At 37.7% G+C, this 18,420-nt stretch overlaps 1 protein-coding gene across 1 annotated transcript in view; it reads left to right on the forward strand.

Annotated features, from left to right (window-relative positions):
• LOC134531215 (FK506-binding protein 59) overlaps positions 1–18,086 on the forward strand; it is a 191,665-nt gene extending 173,579 nt beyond the window's left edge. The window contains exons 8-9 of the mRNA XM_063366873.1: positions 17,134–17,322; positions 17,539–18,086. Of these exons, the coding sequence (XP_063222943.1) occupies positions 17,134–17,322; positions 17,539–17,694 (345 nt within the window). The 3' untranslated portion in view covers positions 17,695–18,086. The remainder of the gene's footprint in view (positions 1–17,133; positions 17,323–17,538) is intronic.
• The last annotated feature ends 334 nt before the right edge of the window (positions 18,087–18,420 follow it).

Here is an 18,420-nt window from a genome sequence, read left to right on the forward strand (position 1 = left end):
ATTTGATAACTATTTTTGTTTAATATGCCTATTCATATCTTTGAATGAGTTCCCAATAGTTATTTATAACTATTTTTGACTAATATTATAAAAATTTTGCAGGGGTATTTTCCGTTTATATATTTATCATTACTTTCAATTAGGAACAGTTTAGGAAAAATTGCTGTTTCTTTTCTTCGGCTCGTAGAAGTTTCAATAGAGTTCATATTTCAGCGTGACTCATGTGACTGGAAATGCGGGTCGATCTGCTCGGTGTGACCTGCGTTATGCCCTACGTCTAAATCAGAAATGTTACTATCTCTCGCGGACTTTCTCTTCCATCACGTAAGATTGCAGCGTATTATGTCTACAGACTTTTAAGTTTCCAATGTCTTAGTAAATAAGTTGAAATTTACGTACTACCGCAGTTACCCCCCCCCCCCCCCCCTTTTTATAGTAAAGTGTTAAATATACGGTTATTCATCAATTGATTACATTATTTTTTATTTAGTATTTTGCACAATAAACTTAAAAAATTAATATTATGTATTTTAATGCTTCTATGAAAAAAAATCCCTTTTCTTATTTACTTTACTCTAAAAGTAAGAACTGTGTAAGGTGATTTGGACGAAAATTTTAAGCTCTATTGCTTGCAACCAGATGACTATTTACTCCACTTTGAATTAACACTTGCACTAATTCATTGCCAAGTGTGAGTAGGTGAGTGGAGAGGCATTATTCACAAATGAGTTAACTAATTGTTTTCTTGAGAAAAATGCTGTGACACAATTACTTAATTGAATGTCTGTGGTTGGTTATGTTATGTGTAGACCTACATTATAATAGTCTGTGGCTTTTTGCCTCATAGATCTTCACTCCATTGACTAGTAATTTGAACATATTCACTTGTGTTGTTTTGTCATATTTTGACTTATTTTTTTGCAGCTGAAATTAACAGTAGGTCCTTTCCCTTGAAACACACAAAACTCCTTTTGATATATTTTTAAAGAATTCTTAGGGAGCGTTCAAGTATTACGTAACGCAATTTTTTGATATTTTTGATCCCCCCTCCCCCCCATGTAACGCGCCGTAACGTTTTTCTGTACCCCCCTCCCCCCTAGTAAAACGTTACGTAACCCCAAGTGACCATTTTTACCTAAAAGTCACAATTATGTGGCGTAACGTACCGGAATAAGTCACTAAAATACCTTTGTCATTGTTTTAATTGCGTTAATGTTATTTATTAACATTTGAAATGTCTTGTTTTTAAAAGCAAGAGCTTTATAATGTTTTTTTGTCCTAATAAATTTTTACTACTCAATCATACATTTAGCAATCGTACATTTAATTACGTCGTTTTCCTGACTTGTCTCTGTCATTACACATTTTTTGCTTTATCCGCCATTGTTCTTCTCATGCATTCTCCTATTTTAGCGTTTTACTAATAAAGCTATTAAAATCAAATAACAAATTTTATTTCTAATAATTATTTTTACCTTTGGCAATGCAATTACAAACATAAAACTAACTGCAATAAAATATATTTGTCAAAATATAATCGTATTTAAGAATACGATTGAACGAAAGCGAAAAACATTTAAAATAAAATTAGTCATAATTAAAATAAGTAGATTGTAAAAAAACAATTCAATTGGAGTTTTACTGCTCCTCTGTCCATGGGTTTGCCAGCCACTCAGATTCTTTCATTACTGGCATCCGGAGAGCAGACGAAGAGGGTTCCGGAATTGTTAACCCACTTGCATCAACTTCGTCTTCGTCTAGCCAATCGGCATCCTCAGACGATGTTTCACAGCGGCGCACAATGCAGAGAAGCTCATTTGCCCTTCTTGCAGCAAGTCGCTGTGGCCGTACTCAACTTTCACGAAGGTCTTGGGCAGTCTTGCCATGCATGTAACGATTGTGCATTTGCACACTCTTGTGGGATGTAAAATAAACCCCACAGGTTGAACATACTTGGTTCTTTAGGTCGGATTGTACTGATGGGAAAAAGAAATCGTAAGTCATCTGCTTAAACCCTTCTAGAGCAGGCGACAGATCAACAGACAACCTCACAAGAAGTGGCGATAACTTGCATGATCCTTTGTTTATCTGACTAGGTACCACGAGCTTGTTTGCGGTTTGAAGGATTGGGCAGGGTGGCGGCAGGAAAGTTTCTGGAAAGACAGATTTTAATGCACTCGTCAAGTGGGAACAGCAGGATTCATCCGCGCATTTAATAATTTGCAAGAAATATTGCGATTCACGGACGTGAGCGCTATACCACGCCATATTAGGTTCTGCTGAATCCTGCAAGCTATCTTCAGGGTTTCTATATTCTGCCGAAACATCGTAGTTGACAATTTTAATACAGTCGGTCGAGTGCTTGGATCACATAAACGAAAAGGGTTGCCATCTTGGGAGGACAAAATACGAACAATTCAATCGGGAATCCCCCATAAAATATAAACGAAAAGGGTTGCCAACTTGGGAGATTTTAATTCACTAGTTTTTTTATTAACCTTTCAGACCAATCGTCTTTCGTACCACAACATTACTGTTGTGATGAGAGAAAATCTCACACATAGAAAACAGTGTATTTTGAATATCAATACCTATATAGTTTCTAATATGGCGATTGGAGTCTACGTTGACAACCGAAGTATAACGAAGCCATCCGAATAGCGGTATTTTTTGTTTTAACTACTTTACTGGAGTGACGAGAAAAACTATCACAGCTGTGGATATATATGTGTGTGTGTGTGTGTGTGTACATTTGGAGTTAAAAAAACAATATTCACTAATCCTGTAAAGCAAGCAGAAGCAATTTTGTGAAGGTAAAAAAAATTTAGTTATTATGCCATTTGAAATTTTGAAGAAAAAAAGTTTTCAAAAATGCGTGAAAGAATCTGTCTCTACACAACCGTTCTGAAAGGTTTAAAAAAAAAAAAAAAAAGTGACGTAACGCGTAGTTCAAACCCCCCTCCCTCCCCTGTAATGCATCGTAACGTTTTATGTAATACTTGAACGCTCCCTTAACAAAAAAAGTATTTTTAATGAATAGAGTCCCGGAAAATTCGCAAATGCGAAATAACCGCGATAAAATGCGAAATGACTCAATAAATGCGATAAAATGCTAAATAAGAGTTTTTCTGCGATAAATGCTAATACAGTGGAACCTCATAATTACGAGTACGGGATACTACGAGACCTTCGAAGTTACGACAGTTTTGTAATGCACCGTCGATTGGACTACGTAAATCATGCTAAATTAAAATGGCTAGAGTGATTTAAAAGGCATCTTCAAACAAGGAAAAACGCCTGCTGTTAGGAGAAAAAAACATTCACGTAGTATTAACACGGACTGATAAGCGCCTTTGTGTGTGTTGCTGGGTCTGAGGGTGTGTGCGTGCATGCGTGTGTCTGTGACTTCCTCCCCCTCTCGTCAAATGAACAAAGAAGATGGCAGATGCCCTTCCCTTCCCCTCCTCTTTTCAACCCTCCGGTGTTTTCCTTTCTTCTCACCACTTACCTCCCCTCCCTGAACAAGCTAGGCGACGGTAACAGCTTTTTTTTTTTTTTTTTTTTTTCGCTGCATCTCAGAGCACGGTCATGAGAGTAACCATTTCATTCGCGATTAAAACAAAAACTGTTGCAGATACAAAAAAAATCACAGATACATTTTATATTAGAAATTTAATTTGCTACAACTTTTATTCTATGCGTTTTTTTACTACGAGGTACCGTTTCCGAGATATTGTGCGACATTAAGACATTCTGGGAATGTTCAGGATTTTAAAATTGACTTAAATCTTATATATTTGGTTATTACGACTACTCGTAGTTATGAGGATTTTTCTCGCCATTGTCAGCTCTCGTAGTAGCGAGGTTCCACTGTACTGCTGTGGCGGTAGCCAGCCAGCAAGCCAAGTGTGTGTAGGTGTGTTTGTAAGCGATAAGAATGTAGAAGAGAGAGAGGGAACAAGCAAGCAGTCGGCCCAGTCAGCAGGTGTGTGTGTGTGTGTAAGAGATTATTAGAAAGAAGAGGAGAGAGAGAGATTGTGTGAGCCCAGTCTGCATGTGCGTGTGTGTGAGAGCAAGAGGAAGTCGCCAAGGTCAACTGGTACAGTCTGTTCACACCAGCAATAACCCTCACGTGTCTCATAGGGAAAGGTTATACGGGTAGTTCCGGTGCAGAGTTTTCTTTGCAAATTGTGTTCCACAAGATAAACGTGGTGTATCCCTAAAACATGTCACACATCTAAATATAAGAATACCTACTGATAAATGTTAGATAAACAGTATCCAGGTAAATAACATTTTAATTGGTTGAAAAATAATTTAATCATGTTTTTTGAATTTTTTTATATATATTTTTTTTTCAAAATGCTACAAAGTGCTATATTTCACTTTTTAAAATGCTACAAAATGCTAAATTTTATTTTTAAAATGCTAAATTATACATTTTAAAATGCTAATTTTCCGGGGCTCTAATAATGAATAAGAAGTTCACGCCAGTATGCATTCAAAATAAACTTTTTTTTCTCTAACATTCCGTATGAGAAATGTATAAATGTATGTCCGGAAACTGAAGTCGGTGCGTGGTATGTTTGGGGTCCGCCATCTTGGATTGTGACATCACGGAGGTCATCTTGAATGACCTTGACTATGATCTCGCCGCCATATTGGAATCCACCATTTTGTTTCTGAAACATTCCACCATCTTAAAATCAAATGCCCCAATCTCGAACGTTGCACTTTTTTTACGGCCGCAATCTGGTTTTTCCATCATCCTGTTTTTATCTGCCGGAAGTTGTCATCTTGCTTTTCTTTCTTCTACTGGAGGTTGCCATATTGGATTATGTAATGTCTACCATTTTTGTTTCTGCTATTTTTTCCTAGTGTGTGTCAGCTACTCTCTGTCTCATGTACATAAGTTTGATGTTACGTTACCTAATAATAAGGCTATGACCCGTATCGCCATATTAAATTTAATTTTTTATACTATATACATTGGCACTTAGGTAATTCGAACCATGGCAGTTCGGAACTCTGGATTAGAAACATACGCCTTTTACCACATGACCATCGAGATATTTAACAGACTGAGAATTATATAAGGTATGTATAAAAAATGTCGCATATTCGGACTTGTAATTTTTTTCAATATGATGAAATAAAAATAGCAGAATTTGTTAGAGGGGACTGTCGCCATACTTGTTTTCAATTCACAATAATAGGAGTGCGAGTGTCACGTAGTACACCAACCATATGCTAGAGGGCGCTGCCACCATCTTTTTTTTCAGTTTTGCTACCAGGCACGTTAGTGTCCAGCCGTATGATATGTTGGCAAGAGTGCAGGAGTATTTATTGCAAGAATGTTGTCACTTCCGCCATCTTTTCGGACATCATAGCCGTCATATTGTAATTCTGTAATTATTAACCTATATATCCGGAAATGATTCCAAAAATTATAAAAAAAGGATCGCCCATTAATGTAATGATTGACCCGATTGATTTAAGTCTTTGGTTCAATACTTGACCAATACAAATAAAGTTTTATGTTTAAAATTTAATTTAATTTAATTCATTTAAAAATACAAAATATATATATTTACTTTCCTGATCTATCAGCTTCCAGTGAGCCGCAGATGTAGGTTTGGTCTCCATATTGAAATTCTGTGCTTATTAAATAAATAATCGAGAAAAAATCAACAAAATATTAGAAAATTAGCCAAATTATATAGCGATTGAATCAATCTATTTCAGTCCTCGGTTCGATCATTGGTCGATGCAAAAAAGTGGATTTTAGACTAAAAATATGTTTTTTATTTCTCTCTTTACCTTGTGACAATTGGATAGTTGGCCTTACAATGAAACGTCTCTCTAGACAGGCCGTATGACAAGCGTCTCCACACCAAAAGGTTTGGAAACCCCTTCAGCTTACTCATGTACCATTTCAGGTATAGACAAAGTATCCCGAACCAAAAGATCTAATTAATCTATTCTCAGCATACTGTTCAAACAGATCATTTACAATGTCAGCCTTGTAGGCCAAGCGTATCCGAACCACGATGTATTCGTTTTCGATACTTGTTATGTTTTTACTGCTGATAAAGTCACTGAACCTGTTCAAGTCTCCTCTAGTATGTAAACGGTGATGGTAGACCTTCCACAATGATCTCTATTGACGATAGTCAGCATTACTGTTGTTGTAGGTGAAAGTCAGACTGAATTGAAGAACCTCCAATTGCTGATGGTACATACGTCATCAAGGTCTTCGTCGTTGTTGCGACTGCTACTGTCCAGTCCGAGTAAAGATTAAAATCAACAAATCCAAATTGCTCTGGCTTCCACAGCTCCAACTGGCTACGACGGCTACAATGGCTACAGCAGCTCCAACTGGCTACAACGGCTACAATGGTTCCAACTCTCTACAACAGCTACAACTGAATTTGGTTCCAATTGGTTTCAATCATATTTAGCCCGAAAGTGTCTCGATTGCTGAGAATACGTTTTTGTTACTTTTTTTTTTTTTTTGGTGACGATTATTGCATATTTTAGTTAGAAATTGTAGTGTGAGAAAACAATCTTAGGCGATAAATTAAAATACAAGAAATAAAACATTTTTTTAAATACCAAATATAATTTATTTTTCAATAAAACACACTTCCAGGTAAAACAAGGCATTATTGTACTATCCCGTACATCTTGGTTCATGAATTATAGTACATTTTTCTTTAGTGATGGATATATTTTTAACATTTTGGGAAGCAAGTAGAAGTCTCAACCTATCGACCAATATTTTAGGATCTTCTCATGTTGTGTAATCAATCTCCTCTGCTGCTGCCTCCCTCTTCTTTGCGCTTTTACTGCCAATTTTCTGAGAAACTCAATAGTCTTCTGTTTTAAAACCAGCCTCATAGTTATTATAATCATAATCGTCCCATTGATCATCACTAGGGCCTGGAAAATTTCGGTGTTTTCAGTATGCAAAAAGCGGTACTTTCAAATTAGAAAAGCGGTGGTTTAAAGTCGGTATTTTCGTTATGCAATGGAAATTTTACCGGTATTTTAAATGTTGACTAAATTGTGCAGTTGTTGAATATAATAGTTTACATATTTAATAAACAATACATGTATACTAGGAATAGGCTAATATGCATAATAACAGCCAATTAAATCCAAAACTGTTACACAAAACAGACACGTTGCTATAGATGTTTGCAACTACAATTTTTTTTTTTTTTTTTTTTTTTTGGGGCTGCCAATGCCACATGCTTAGCCGACTTTAGGTGTTTGTCAATGAAATCTTTTCTATCCCATGAAACTTTACAGTTGCAAAATTTGCACATCACTGTGCTATTGTCAGTACAATAAAACCCATGTTTCTGATACTGATATGCTCATATTTAATGGAGTGGAGGAACACGGGGTTGCCACTTGAACAAACCCCAGCGCACAAATGAGAAGAAACTTAGTGTGAACTATACCCCAGATCAATTTTGAGCATCAAAACCATACACGAACACGGCTTATGTAAAAATAAGGTAATTATGCTGAAACACAAGACTTGGGTTAAAGGATACTTTAACCTTGTGTGGATCAAGTAGAAAACATTCGGCTATAAACGAAAGAAATAAGAACAATGCTATCCTGAAATGCTGTGACATGTTTTTGGAGTAGATAATCACAGCGACAGACCGACAGGATGCGCTCCTGCCCTTGCCGTCAGCGATGTTTATTTTGACAGCTCAAGCAATTATCTTTTCCACGTCCCTTCGCAGCGTAAAAAAAAAGAGAAAAAAAACACGCTGACAGTTTCTCACGCAGAAGGTTGAAATAAGGGAGGGAATGTGTTGAAATGTTAGTTGGATAAGGTGGGGGGGGGGGGGGGAATTGTTTTTACATGGTTTGTGGCTCTGGGAGGGATGAGCCTTGAAGAATTAGCAGGGGATGGGAGAGGTAAGCGTCGCGTCACGTCACGTATGACGTCAAGCCGCCGGGCGGGTAAGATAACATGACAGCTGAGACGGCTTTTCGTGCGATAGTGGAGGCGCCGAGCTCCTTTGGTTGGCTGGCTAGCTGGCAGGAGGGAGGTTAAGCCACGCCTCTTCCTCTCTCTCTCTCTCCCCCCCCCCCCATCCCAGCGCTGCCTCTCCTCCCTCCGGACTAGCTGCCTCTCTCACCCTCCTGCCGCGTCGATGCCTCCCCCAACCTCCCTCATTAGAACAAAGACGCACCACTTGCAGACTTGCCAGTCGTTCCGCTGTTTCATTTAATCAAAATTTAATTGGCGTTTAAATAAGTTGTGCCGGTATTTCATTTTGCTTTTATTAAATGTTAGTTTTTCATATCTGAAAAAAAGAAAAATCTATTTTTTCTCCAAATTCGCGTATAGGCGAAAGGTGAAAGTTCCATTTTTGGATTCGAAAATTTGGAATTTACGCGAGTAAATACGGTAATGGAGAGAGAGTGCCACCCTGTGGGACCCCAGATGGAACTTTACGATATGAAGAATAACTGTTGTTGATGGAAACAAAAATGCATCTATTATGAAGGTAGTCAGAAAACCAGGTTACAAAATTGCCACATAAACCAAATTTAGCAAGTTTACTGAGTAAAATATCATGGTAAACAGTGTCGAATGCTTTCGCAAGGTCAAAGTAGCAGGCATCTACCTGACCCCTATTCGTTACCTCATAGTAAATAGGATTTAGAAAGGGCACAAGGTTGGTTGCTGTGGTCATACCAGTTCTAAAACCATGTTGTGAAGGAGACAATCGGTTTTTAATTGGGAAATTTAAGAATTTAAAGATAATTTTTTCAAATATTTTAGACAAACCGTTAAGGATAGAAATAGGACGGTAGTTAGATACCTTTAATTTAGAACCCCTTTTGAGAATGGGAATTACCCTTGCTAGTTTCCATTTGGTGGGAAACGTTTGACTTTTCAGACTTACGTTAAATAAATGTTTAAGAAGTGGTGTTAATATGTATGAACAGCCTTTAAGAACAAAGTTAGGTATTCCATCAGGACCTCATGACAGAAGATTTTAGGGATTTAATACCCCAAAGCACAAGACTTTCAGAAATAACGGGGAGCAAAATGGTATCATGGTTTGACGATACATTAACATTATGATTGTGATTAGTAGATGAATATACATTAGAAAAATATTCAGCAAAAGTATTAGATAGCAAAACAGGGTCAGAAGACACAACATCATTAACCTTGAGACAGTACTCTTCACGGTAACCATTTCTCATTATTTTTACATAGCGCCAGAACTTTTTAGGGTAAGACCTTACTTTGTTATTAATATGTCGAGTCCAATTGATTTTGTCACGTTTGATTAGATATTTAACTTGCTTCCTGTAAAATGAAAATTGGGAATAGTAGATCATGTTTCTTTTCTGTAATTTATGGAAGTGTTTTTTAGCTTTTAGATTAAATATTAATTCACTAGAGAACCAGCAAGGGTATTTAGCAGATATTTTTAGAAATAACATGAATAAATTCATTCATACTGTTACATATGCAGTTAGAGAGTTGATCCACTAAAAAATTAACATATGTAGATTTATAGAATAAAGACCAATCAAAAATTTTTATGGAACTAAAGAGACCAAGATAATCCCCATTTTTATAATTTTTGAAATTAGTCAAAGAATTAGACTTATATGGTAAATAGTCTAAAATTAATTTTATAAATAATGCTGGATGATAGAAGTCTTCTTTTACGAGTGGATCAGTTGCTTGAGACACTTCACAGATTGATGAGTTAGAAAAAATTAAATCTAAAAGATTAGGGGGAGGCTGAGTGTTGTATTGGTTAAGGCAGAGGCTAGAAGCGAAATTGAGAAGACTCTGTGCCTTACGATTATTGTTCGCTTGTAAGTTATAATTGGACCAGTCGATACCAGGAATGTTGAAGTCACCAAGGATCAGTATTTCATCTTGAAGGGACAAAAGTTTGTCTTCAAGATATTCAAAATACGATAAATACGTAGTTAACGATGTGTTAGGCGGTAAGTAGATAGTACCAATAATAACTTGTTTGGATGAATTACTTTTAATTGTAATCCATACGGCTTCCACACCAGGATAATCAAGTGTATTAATTAGCTCAACTGAAGCAAATTTAAGTTTATTTACCGCTATTAGAACACCACCACCACGTTTTTTCAATGTCAGTAGAGAATCTCTATCCTTTCTAAATATAAGATATTTGTCCGAGAAATAATGTGAATTTATTCTCGTTTCGTGGAACCAGGTTTCAGTTAAACAAATTATATTATAATCAGAAGTAAGAAGGTTGTCAGAAAAGACTGTTCATTTGGTTCTTAGTCCTCTGACATTTTGATAAAAAATGACACACTCCTTAGAAACTGCATGCAGGAGAAATATTAAGGTAGAGGTGTTCCTCCAGACACCCGGGATGAATTAGAAGCTGATGTAGATGAGGTAGATGTGGATGCAGGCACAAACGCAATTAAGGGTTGTGGGCTGGATTTACTGAATTCAGTCGGATTCGTTGATTCAGAGACGTTAATTATTTGATCTTGGTGCAACTTCCCATAGAAAGGGCTAATTAAGCACCCACTTTGCCAAAAAAACGATGTTATTGATCCTTAAAAAGTCTTCCTCCAATACAGAAATATGAAAGGATGCATAATAATTAAATTTTGTTCTTAGTTTGGTTACCTTCACTTGGGATAGATTCAGTTCATTGAGAATGTAATCAGTAATTTCCTGTTCATTCACAGATGGATCGAACCTTGTAACAAATAATGATTTTGTTCATCTGAATGTTGGTTCAGATACAGTTTTAAGTGTAGACACATTCCTTATCCCCACTTGTGTGGGGGTTTTCTTCCGGTCGTGATCTTGTTTACCGATGGTGTTCCCGTTAGCCTTGCGCCTATGTTGCATCACTTTAAAGCCGTCATTGTCCACAGGTGGCATGTATCATTTTATGAACACACGTAGATTTTTATAACATTTAGTCTAACCATTTCTGAGCTACAGGCACTTAAAGCTGGGCCTGCTTGTAGTAAAATGTGTATTTACTGAAACCCCCCAGACTGACAGTTTTTCTCTTTTTTTTTTCCTCGTAATCATAATTATGCACCAATTTAGCTGAACATTTTGTCGTCTACTAAGAATCTTATGCATATCCTGTTGATGTATTGCAATTAGCATTTTAATATCACCATCATAGTCAAAATTTACTTTAAAGTTAAGAAAAATAATTTTTTGATAATTTTACAGGCAGTATGAAAATTTTTTCTGTCACAAGATAACCTCACTAAACCATATACCATTGCAAAGAGGAGACAATTTTCTACAAGTTGGTGGAAAAAAACTAGTGGGCTTTTGAGTTTCCATTTCTTTGATTAAGTACAACCCTCAACTTTTACAATTTTTTGGTACTTTGTAACTATAATTTCAAATTCAGTCCCAAAATATTGGCACAACTGCTACTTTTAATTTTTACACTTAAATTTAATAAAACTTAACAATGAATAAATTGTTTTAATAGGCTCACTTGTGTAATTGCTAAGAGAAAATTACAATTAAAATCTTAATACATACAACTTCACACCACTACCATAGCTGCCAACTTGTACGATTTTCCCGTACAATGTACGTTTTTGCGCCCTAATGTACGATTGTACTATTTGTGTAAATTATTGTACGATTTCCAATCTTTTTCCAATTTTTGTCTCATTTGGGTGATTCGTAACAGTAAATCTATACTGATGTCATACAATTACGGTATCGAACATGCGGTATCAAGATCGTACACAACAGAAGACGTTTAGTAGATAATGAAGAAAGCTCGTAATACTGTATTTTCGGAACTAGCATACTCCATTTGTAGTAGTTATGCCATATTTTCACTTCAGCGTACCGTAATATTCACTCATTGTACGAACGTAACCTTGAACGCCATTGGCAGTGGAAAATTACCGTGTTTGCTACAGGGAGAAGCTACACCTACGCGTACGGGAATTGTTTGTTTTCAAGCGTGCTCGGAAATTCGCGGTAAAAATGGTGAGTAAACAGAAAAATAAATCTTATTAAGTATTTTTAGATTGTTATAGTAAAGAAATTCCGTGGGTTAGGCGTTCAAAAACTGGCGTCAGTTATGCTTTCTGTGCTTATTACTCGTGTGAAATAAATATTTCGCACGGGGGTAGATATGACTTGAAAGTTCACGAAGGAACAGTGAAACACACAAGGAATGCTTCACTTGGAAGTTCAACCAACATTAGTAATTTTTTTAGTGTTCGAAGTGACGATTTTAGTGTTATTCGAGCAGAATGTTATTTCACATCATTTATTCTGGAACATAACCTGCCGGTGTCAGTAGCAGATCATGCTGGACCTTTGTTGAGAAAAATGTTTCCCAGGAGCGAAGAATCTAAGAAATACAGTTGTGGACGCACCAAAACCACTGCAATAATTGCAGAAATGGCAAGTGAGCGTCAAAATGTTACAGCAGGTATGTTGAAAAAAGTTCCATTTTCAATTGCTACAGATGGGAGCAACGATGATTCTAAGCTTTACCCAGTTGTAGTGACCTATTTTAGTGAGAAAGATTCTCAAATCAAAATGGATTTGCTTGAAATTGTACCGTTAGAGGGTGCTGCAACTGGGAAAAACATCGGGAAAATATTGCTCAACAATTTAGAAAAGCATTCCATTCCTGTTAGAAATTGCATTGCCCTAGGTTCCGATAAAGCATCGGTCATGATTGGCCACAAAAATGGTGTAGCCGCAGAACTTCAGCAACACCATGAAAATATTATTGTTTTGGGATGTTCATGCCATTTACTGCACTTAGCAGCAGAAAAGGGTTCCACAGGGCTTCATGTTCCTGTAGATGAAATCCTTGTTGATATTTACTACTATTTGCATAAAAGTGCTAAACGTAAAGAGCAGCTCAAGAATTTGCGAATCCTCTGTGACAAAAAATCAAAGAAATTCTTGAAACATGTCTCCACTAGGTGGCTATCCCTGGGAGAGTGTATCGGTAGGTTAATAGATTTGTGGCAACCCTTAATTTGGTTTTATAAAGAAGAAGTAGATAGTAAGCTTGAATGTCCAAAATGTTCTTTACATTTGTACAAAATCCCTAAGAAGTTGCCAGGTCAAGTCGAAGAAAGTTCTTGCAGAGCTTCAGATGAAAACAGAAATGCAGGCTTGCGTTCAGGTGAAAGTTCCTTAAAAAGAACTTCAACGTCAGATAACTTTTGTTATGGCAAGAAGATCAAGCAGTCAAGTGAACCAGAAGAGCAAAAAACCATTCCAATTTTGTCACGTCAAGAGAGAGTTTTCATGTTTCTCACTGATGACCTAAATAAAGCAGTTTGTTATTTTTTGTGGCATGTTATTCCTGTTTTTGATAAGACAAATGTTATCCTGCAATCTCAAACACCTCACATACATCTTCTTAGGGGATTGTTGACAGACGTGTTAAAAGAATTGCTTGTGGAATTTGTAAAACCTCATGTCATCAAGACAACACCAGTACTTGATGTTCTGTACAATAATGCTACAAACCAGAAGTCCGATGAAGACCTAGTTGTGGGTTGCAATGCATCAAAAGTAGTGGCTACATTCACACAGTCTGACAAATCTAAGTTTTACACATCAGTTAGGAATTTCTTTAAACTCTCATGTGATTACATTATTTTGAAATTTCCCTTGAAAAATGAAATTTTAAAGCATGCTGAAGTGGTTAATGTGAAAAATATTGAGAGCTCATCATTTTCTTCAGTGAAGTATTTTGTGGACATATTTCCTGCTGTTCTACTTGTCAAGGATGGGGAGACACGTGAAGAGGCACTAGACATTCTTCAACAACAGTTTTGTTCTTTGCAGGTGGACAATGACATCCCACTGGATTCAGTGGAGAGAATAGACAAGTTGTGGTCTTACATAGGGAAAATAGGTAGTGGTGTTGGTGGTCTTAAGTATGACAGAGTTGCTCATGCAATGCTATCAGTGTTGGTTATTCCACATAGCAATGCTGAGTGTGAGAGGGTTTTTAGCAGCATTAAAAAAAATAGGACCACTTTCAGAGCTTCAATGTCAGACAAAGTTTTAAACAGTATATTGTTGGCAAAACGTACTAACAGCATTTGTTATGAAAAAGACTTCGATGAAACTTGTTTACTTGATACTTCACAATGCCTAAGGTTGTATCAGTGTTTGAACGAGCTAAAGAATACAAGCATGAAGGATTCATTGTTATTAATAAAGAAAAGCGGATAATGATGTGTAAATTTTGCAATACGGTAGTATATTGGAAAAGGAAAGATACTTGTGAAAAACACTGCAAACAGCGAGCATCTCATTTAGATAAGAAAAAAAGTCAAACATCACTATCAGGTTGTGGAGTCAAAAGGCAAGTGACACTCGAGGATAATATTGTTCTCCATAAACGAGCAAAGGAAATTAAAGTCAAATTTGCAAGTGATACAGTGCGTGCATTTGTTTCTGCAAATATTCCCCTAGAGAAGCTAGATCACCTCATAGATCAACTATGAGGGAATGGTTAAATGAATACATGAAAGGTTAGTCAAGGAAATGAGTTACGGTTCTAACGTCCTAATAAACACAATTTGATGGGAAAGAGGCCAGAAAATGTGTAGTAAAACAAAATTATAGTAAATTTAAAAAAAAACTTTTGAGCCTGAAATTTTACATGTACTATAATCATTGTAATTGACTAATTTTTTTAGGGAACCCTTTCTTACATGATTATCAAACTATTTGGCCAAAGTGGCCAATTCTCCTGACAGGAAAAAATTAGTTCTATAAATTTTTGCGCAGGAACATAGCATAGGCTTATTTAATACTCAAAATGTTTAAATACATAAACACAGACTGTAAAATTCTAGACACTATTTGTGATGTAAAATTTAAGTACCTAATGTGTGTATAATCTACTAGATAACATTTCCACTTCTGTAAGGCTTACGCAGGAATATAGTGATTGATGTATCATGTATCATGTACAGCTTTGTGTGTGTATCATGAAATTAAATAATAAGTAGAACAAATACACTCATTTAACATAAAAAAATTTTATTTACCGAAATCAGGAAGTTTTATTTACCATTTTTCATGGGCTCTAAACATGGTCTTTTTTTGTTTTAATATTTATATGGCATGGAAAGGTGCTTACATTTTTATTTTATTTTTATTATATTTTTTTATTGACAGTTTTAGTTTAAACAGTTTTTTTTTAAAAGACTGTTAGGTGTTATAAGAGGAAGGACCTAATATATATTATTTTCAGAAGTTAATTAAACTATTAGTATAATTAATTTAAATTAAGACCAAATTACATTACGGAATATAAGTACTGGTAATTCATTTGAGCATAAGGCATATGTATGGAGCAGTTTGAAATCATTATATACAATAATTAAATAATCTATTGTTGTAGGTAGTAATTTAAAAACACAGTTAACACAGAAAATTTACTTTAACATTTTAGAATTGTTTATGTAGTGTTTGCCTTTACGCATTTGCTATTTCAACATTGGAAATGCATTGATATAAATATTATGTTTGCAAGACATTAAATTTCAAAACGTAAAGTATTTTATGTTTGTTGATCAGCCGACAAGTTGCTTTATCATGGTAACTAGACAGTAAGGCTTCCAATTTATATAATGAATTTAAAGCATAATTAAAACCAACTGCCACAAATAGTACGAGGTTTCAGCATCATAATTATGATGCTTTAGGCTAAAAATATTTAGACCCGCAGGCATGTTTGCCCTACTGGCAGTTATGATGATGCGTGGTGTGTCGCAGGCATGTTTGCCCTACTGGCAGTTGGGACGATGCGTGGTGTGTCGCAGGCATGTTTGCCCTACTGGCAGTTGGGACGATGCGTGGTGTGTCGCAGGCATGTTTGCCCTACTGGCAGTTGGGACGATGCGTAGTGTGTCGCAGGCATGTTTGCCCTACTGGCAGTTGGGACGATGCGTGGTGTGTCGCAGGCATGTTTGCCCTACTGGCAGTTGGGACGATGCGTGGTGTGTCGCAGGCATGTTTGCCCTACTGGCAGTTGGGACGATGCGTGGTGTGTCGCAGGCATGTTTGCCCTACTGGCAGTTGGGACGATGCGTGGTGTGTCGCAGGCATGTTTGCCCTACTGGCAGTTGGGACGATGCGTGGTGTGTCGCAGGCATGTTTGCCCTACTGGCAGTTGGGACGATGCGTGGTGTGTCGCAGGCATGTTTGCCCTACTGGCAGTTGGGACGATGCGTGGTGTGTCGCAGGCATGTTTGCCCTACTGGCAGTTATGACGATGCGTGGTGTGTCGCAGGCATGTTTGCCCTACTGGCAGTTGGGACGATGCGTGGTGTGTCGCAGGCATGTTTGCCCTACTGGCAGTTGGGACGATGCGTGGTGTGTCGCAAGCATGTTTGCCCTACTGGCAGTTATGACGATGTGTGGTGTGTCGCAGGCATGTTTGCCCTACTGGCAGTTATGACGATGCGTGGTGTGTCGCAGGCATGTTTGCCCTACTGGCAGTTGGGACGATGCGTGGTGTGTCGCAAGCATGTTTGCCCTACTGGCAGTTATGACGATGCGTGGTGTGTCGCAGGCATGTTTGCCCTACTGGCAGTTATGACGATGCGTGGTGTGTCGCAAGCATGTTTGCCCTACTGGCAGTTATGACGATGCGTGGTGTGTCATAGGCATGTTTGCCCTACTGGCAGTTATGACGATGCGTGGTGTGTTGCAGGCATGTTTGCCCTACTGGCAGTTATGACGATGCGTGGTGTGTCGCAGGCATGTTTGCCCTACTGGCAGTTGGGACGATGCGTGGTGTGTCGCAAGCATGTTTGCCCTACTGGCAGTTATGACGATGCGTGGTGTGTCGCAGGCATGTTTGCCCTACTGGCAGTTATGACGATGCGTGGTGTGTCGCAGGCATGTTTGCCCTACTGGCAGTTGGGACGATGCGTGGTGTGTCGCAAGCATGTTTGCCCTACTGGCAGTTATGACGATGCGTGGTGTGTCATAGGCATGTTTGCCCTACTGGCAGTTATGACGATGCGTGGTGTGTTGCAGGCATGTTTGCCCTACTGGCAGTTGGGACGATGCGTGGTGTGTCGCAGGCGTGGCTGGGAGTCGTGGAGCCAGAGAAGGCGCAGGCCGACCTCGAGACGGCGCACGGGCTGGAGCCAGGCAACAGGGCGGTCGCCAACCTCATCGCGCAGTGCAATGCCAAGCTGAGGGAGCAGAAGTCGCGCGAGAAGAAGATCTACGCCAACATGTTTGAGAAGTTTGCGCAGAGGGACAGGGAGGTACGTGAGACAAGAATGGAGGTCAAGGAGCCTGCATCAAGTTGAGGCCAGCGCTGCCCTCTTTCTGTGTGATAGAGCACCTGTATTTTGTTGTTTGATTACATTTTGTAATAAATAAATATATACATAAATTCAGGGGAGAGTATGATTGCAATGAACAGGATGGTGGGATGACGGAAGAAGTGAAAGCGTGCGTGACGTGCTCCTCCCTTGCAGAAGGAGGAAGAGTGGCGCCGCAACCAGCCTGATGTCATGAAGACCCTGGGGGAATGGGGCAAGGACGAGCGCGAGCGTGAGATGACCGACTTTGAGCGAGAAAACCCCAACATCCTGATGCTCAACAGCACTGGGGAAGAGTTCAAAAATATGTGAGATTCTCGTGTGTGTTGTCATTGTTCACTTCGGGTTACTATGCCGTAGACTCTTGACATTCGATTATTTACTGTCCGGAAGAAAATCAGACTAAGTGCTGGTGTTCACTAATGTTAAGTTTGATTGCCAGTGCCTACATCCCATTTGTTTAGAGAGCTTTTATTTTATGTACTGTAGTAAAAATATTAGTTGAACCTCTACATATGCAAGTTGCTATGAACATGCAGTCATCTTGGGTAAGTCCTCGTTGATCTCTGCTCTCAGACAATACAACTTATTCACTTTCCTGTAGGCTCTCTCACAAGTCGGAATGTTTCTGCATGTCTGAAGTTTTGAATGTTTTGAGAATATATTTGTAAATATTTTGGTACTTAAATTCATTCTAACCATCAGTTTATTATTATTATTATTATTATTATTATTATTATTATTATTATATAACTTTTGTTTGGAACCAGCTAAAAACTATTTTTTCCACTTTTATTATTTTTTGCAAGTAAATCTTGTTTCTGAAAGTTCTTTAAAAACGTCACTAAAACTTTGTCTCAAAAATAAATATATTTGACAAGATGTGCTTATCTGGTATGAAAATTGGAATAATAAATTTGACCTACATAAAGACATGAATCCTCTACCAATAGTTTTATAAACCAGTTGGGAAGGATGAGTGGGTGAGATCAGTTTTAACAAAGATAGTGGCATAATAAATTTTGTGAGGAGTCTACT

This window comes from Bacillus rossius, chromosome 3 (genome assembly GCF_032445375.1).
Source record: "Bacillus rossius redtenbacheri isolate Brsri chromosome 3, Brsri_v3, whole genome shotgun sequence".
In the NCBI taxonomy this organism is placed as follows: Eukaryota; Metazoa; Arthropoda; class Insecta; order Phasmatodea; family Bacillidae; genus Bacillus; species Bacillus rossius.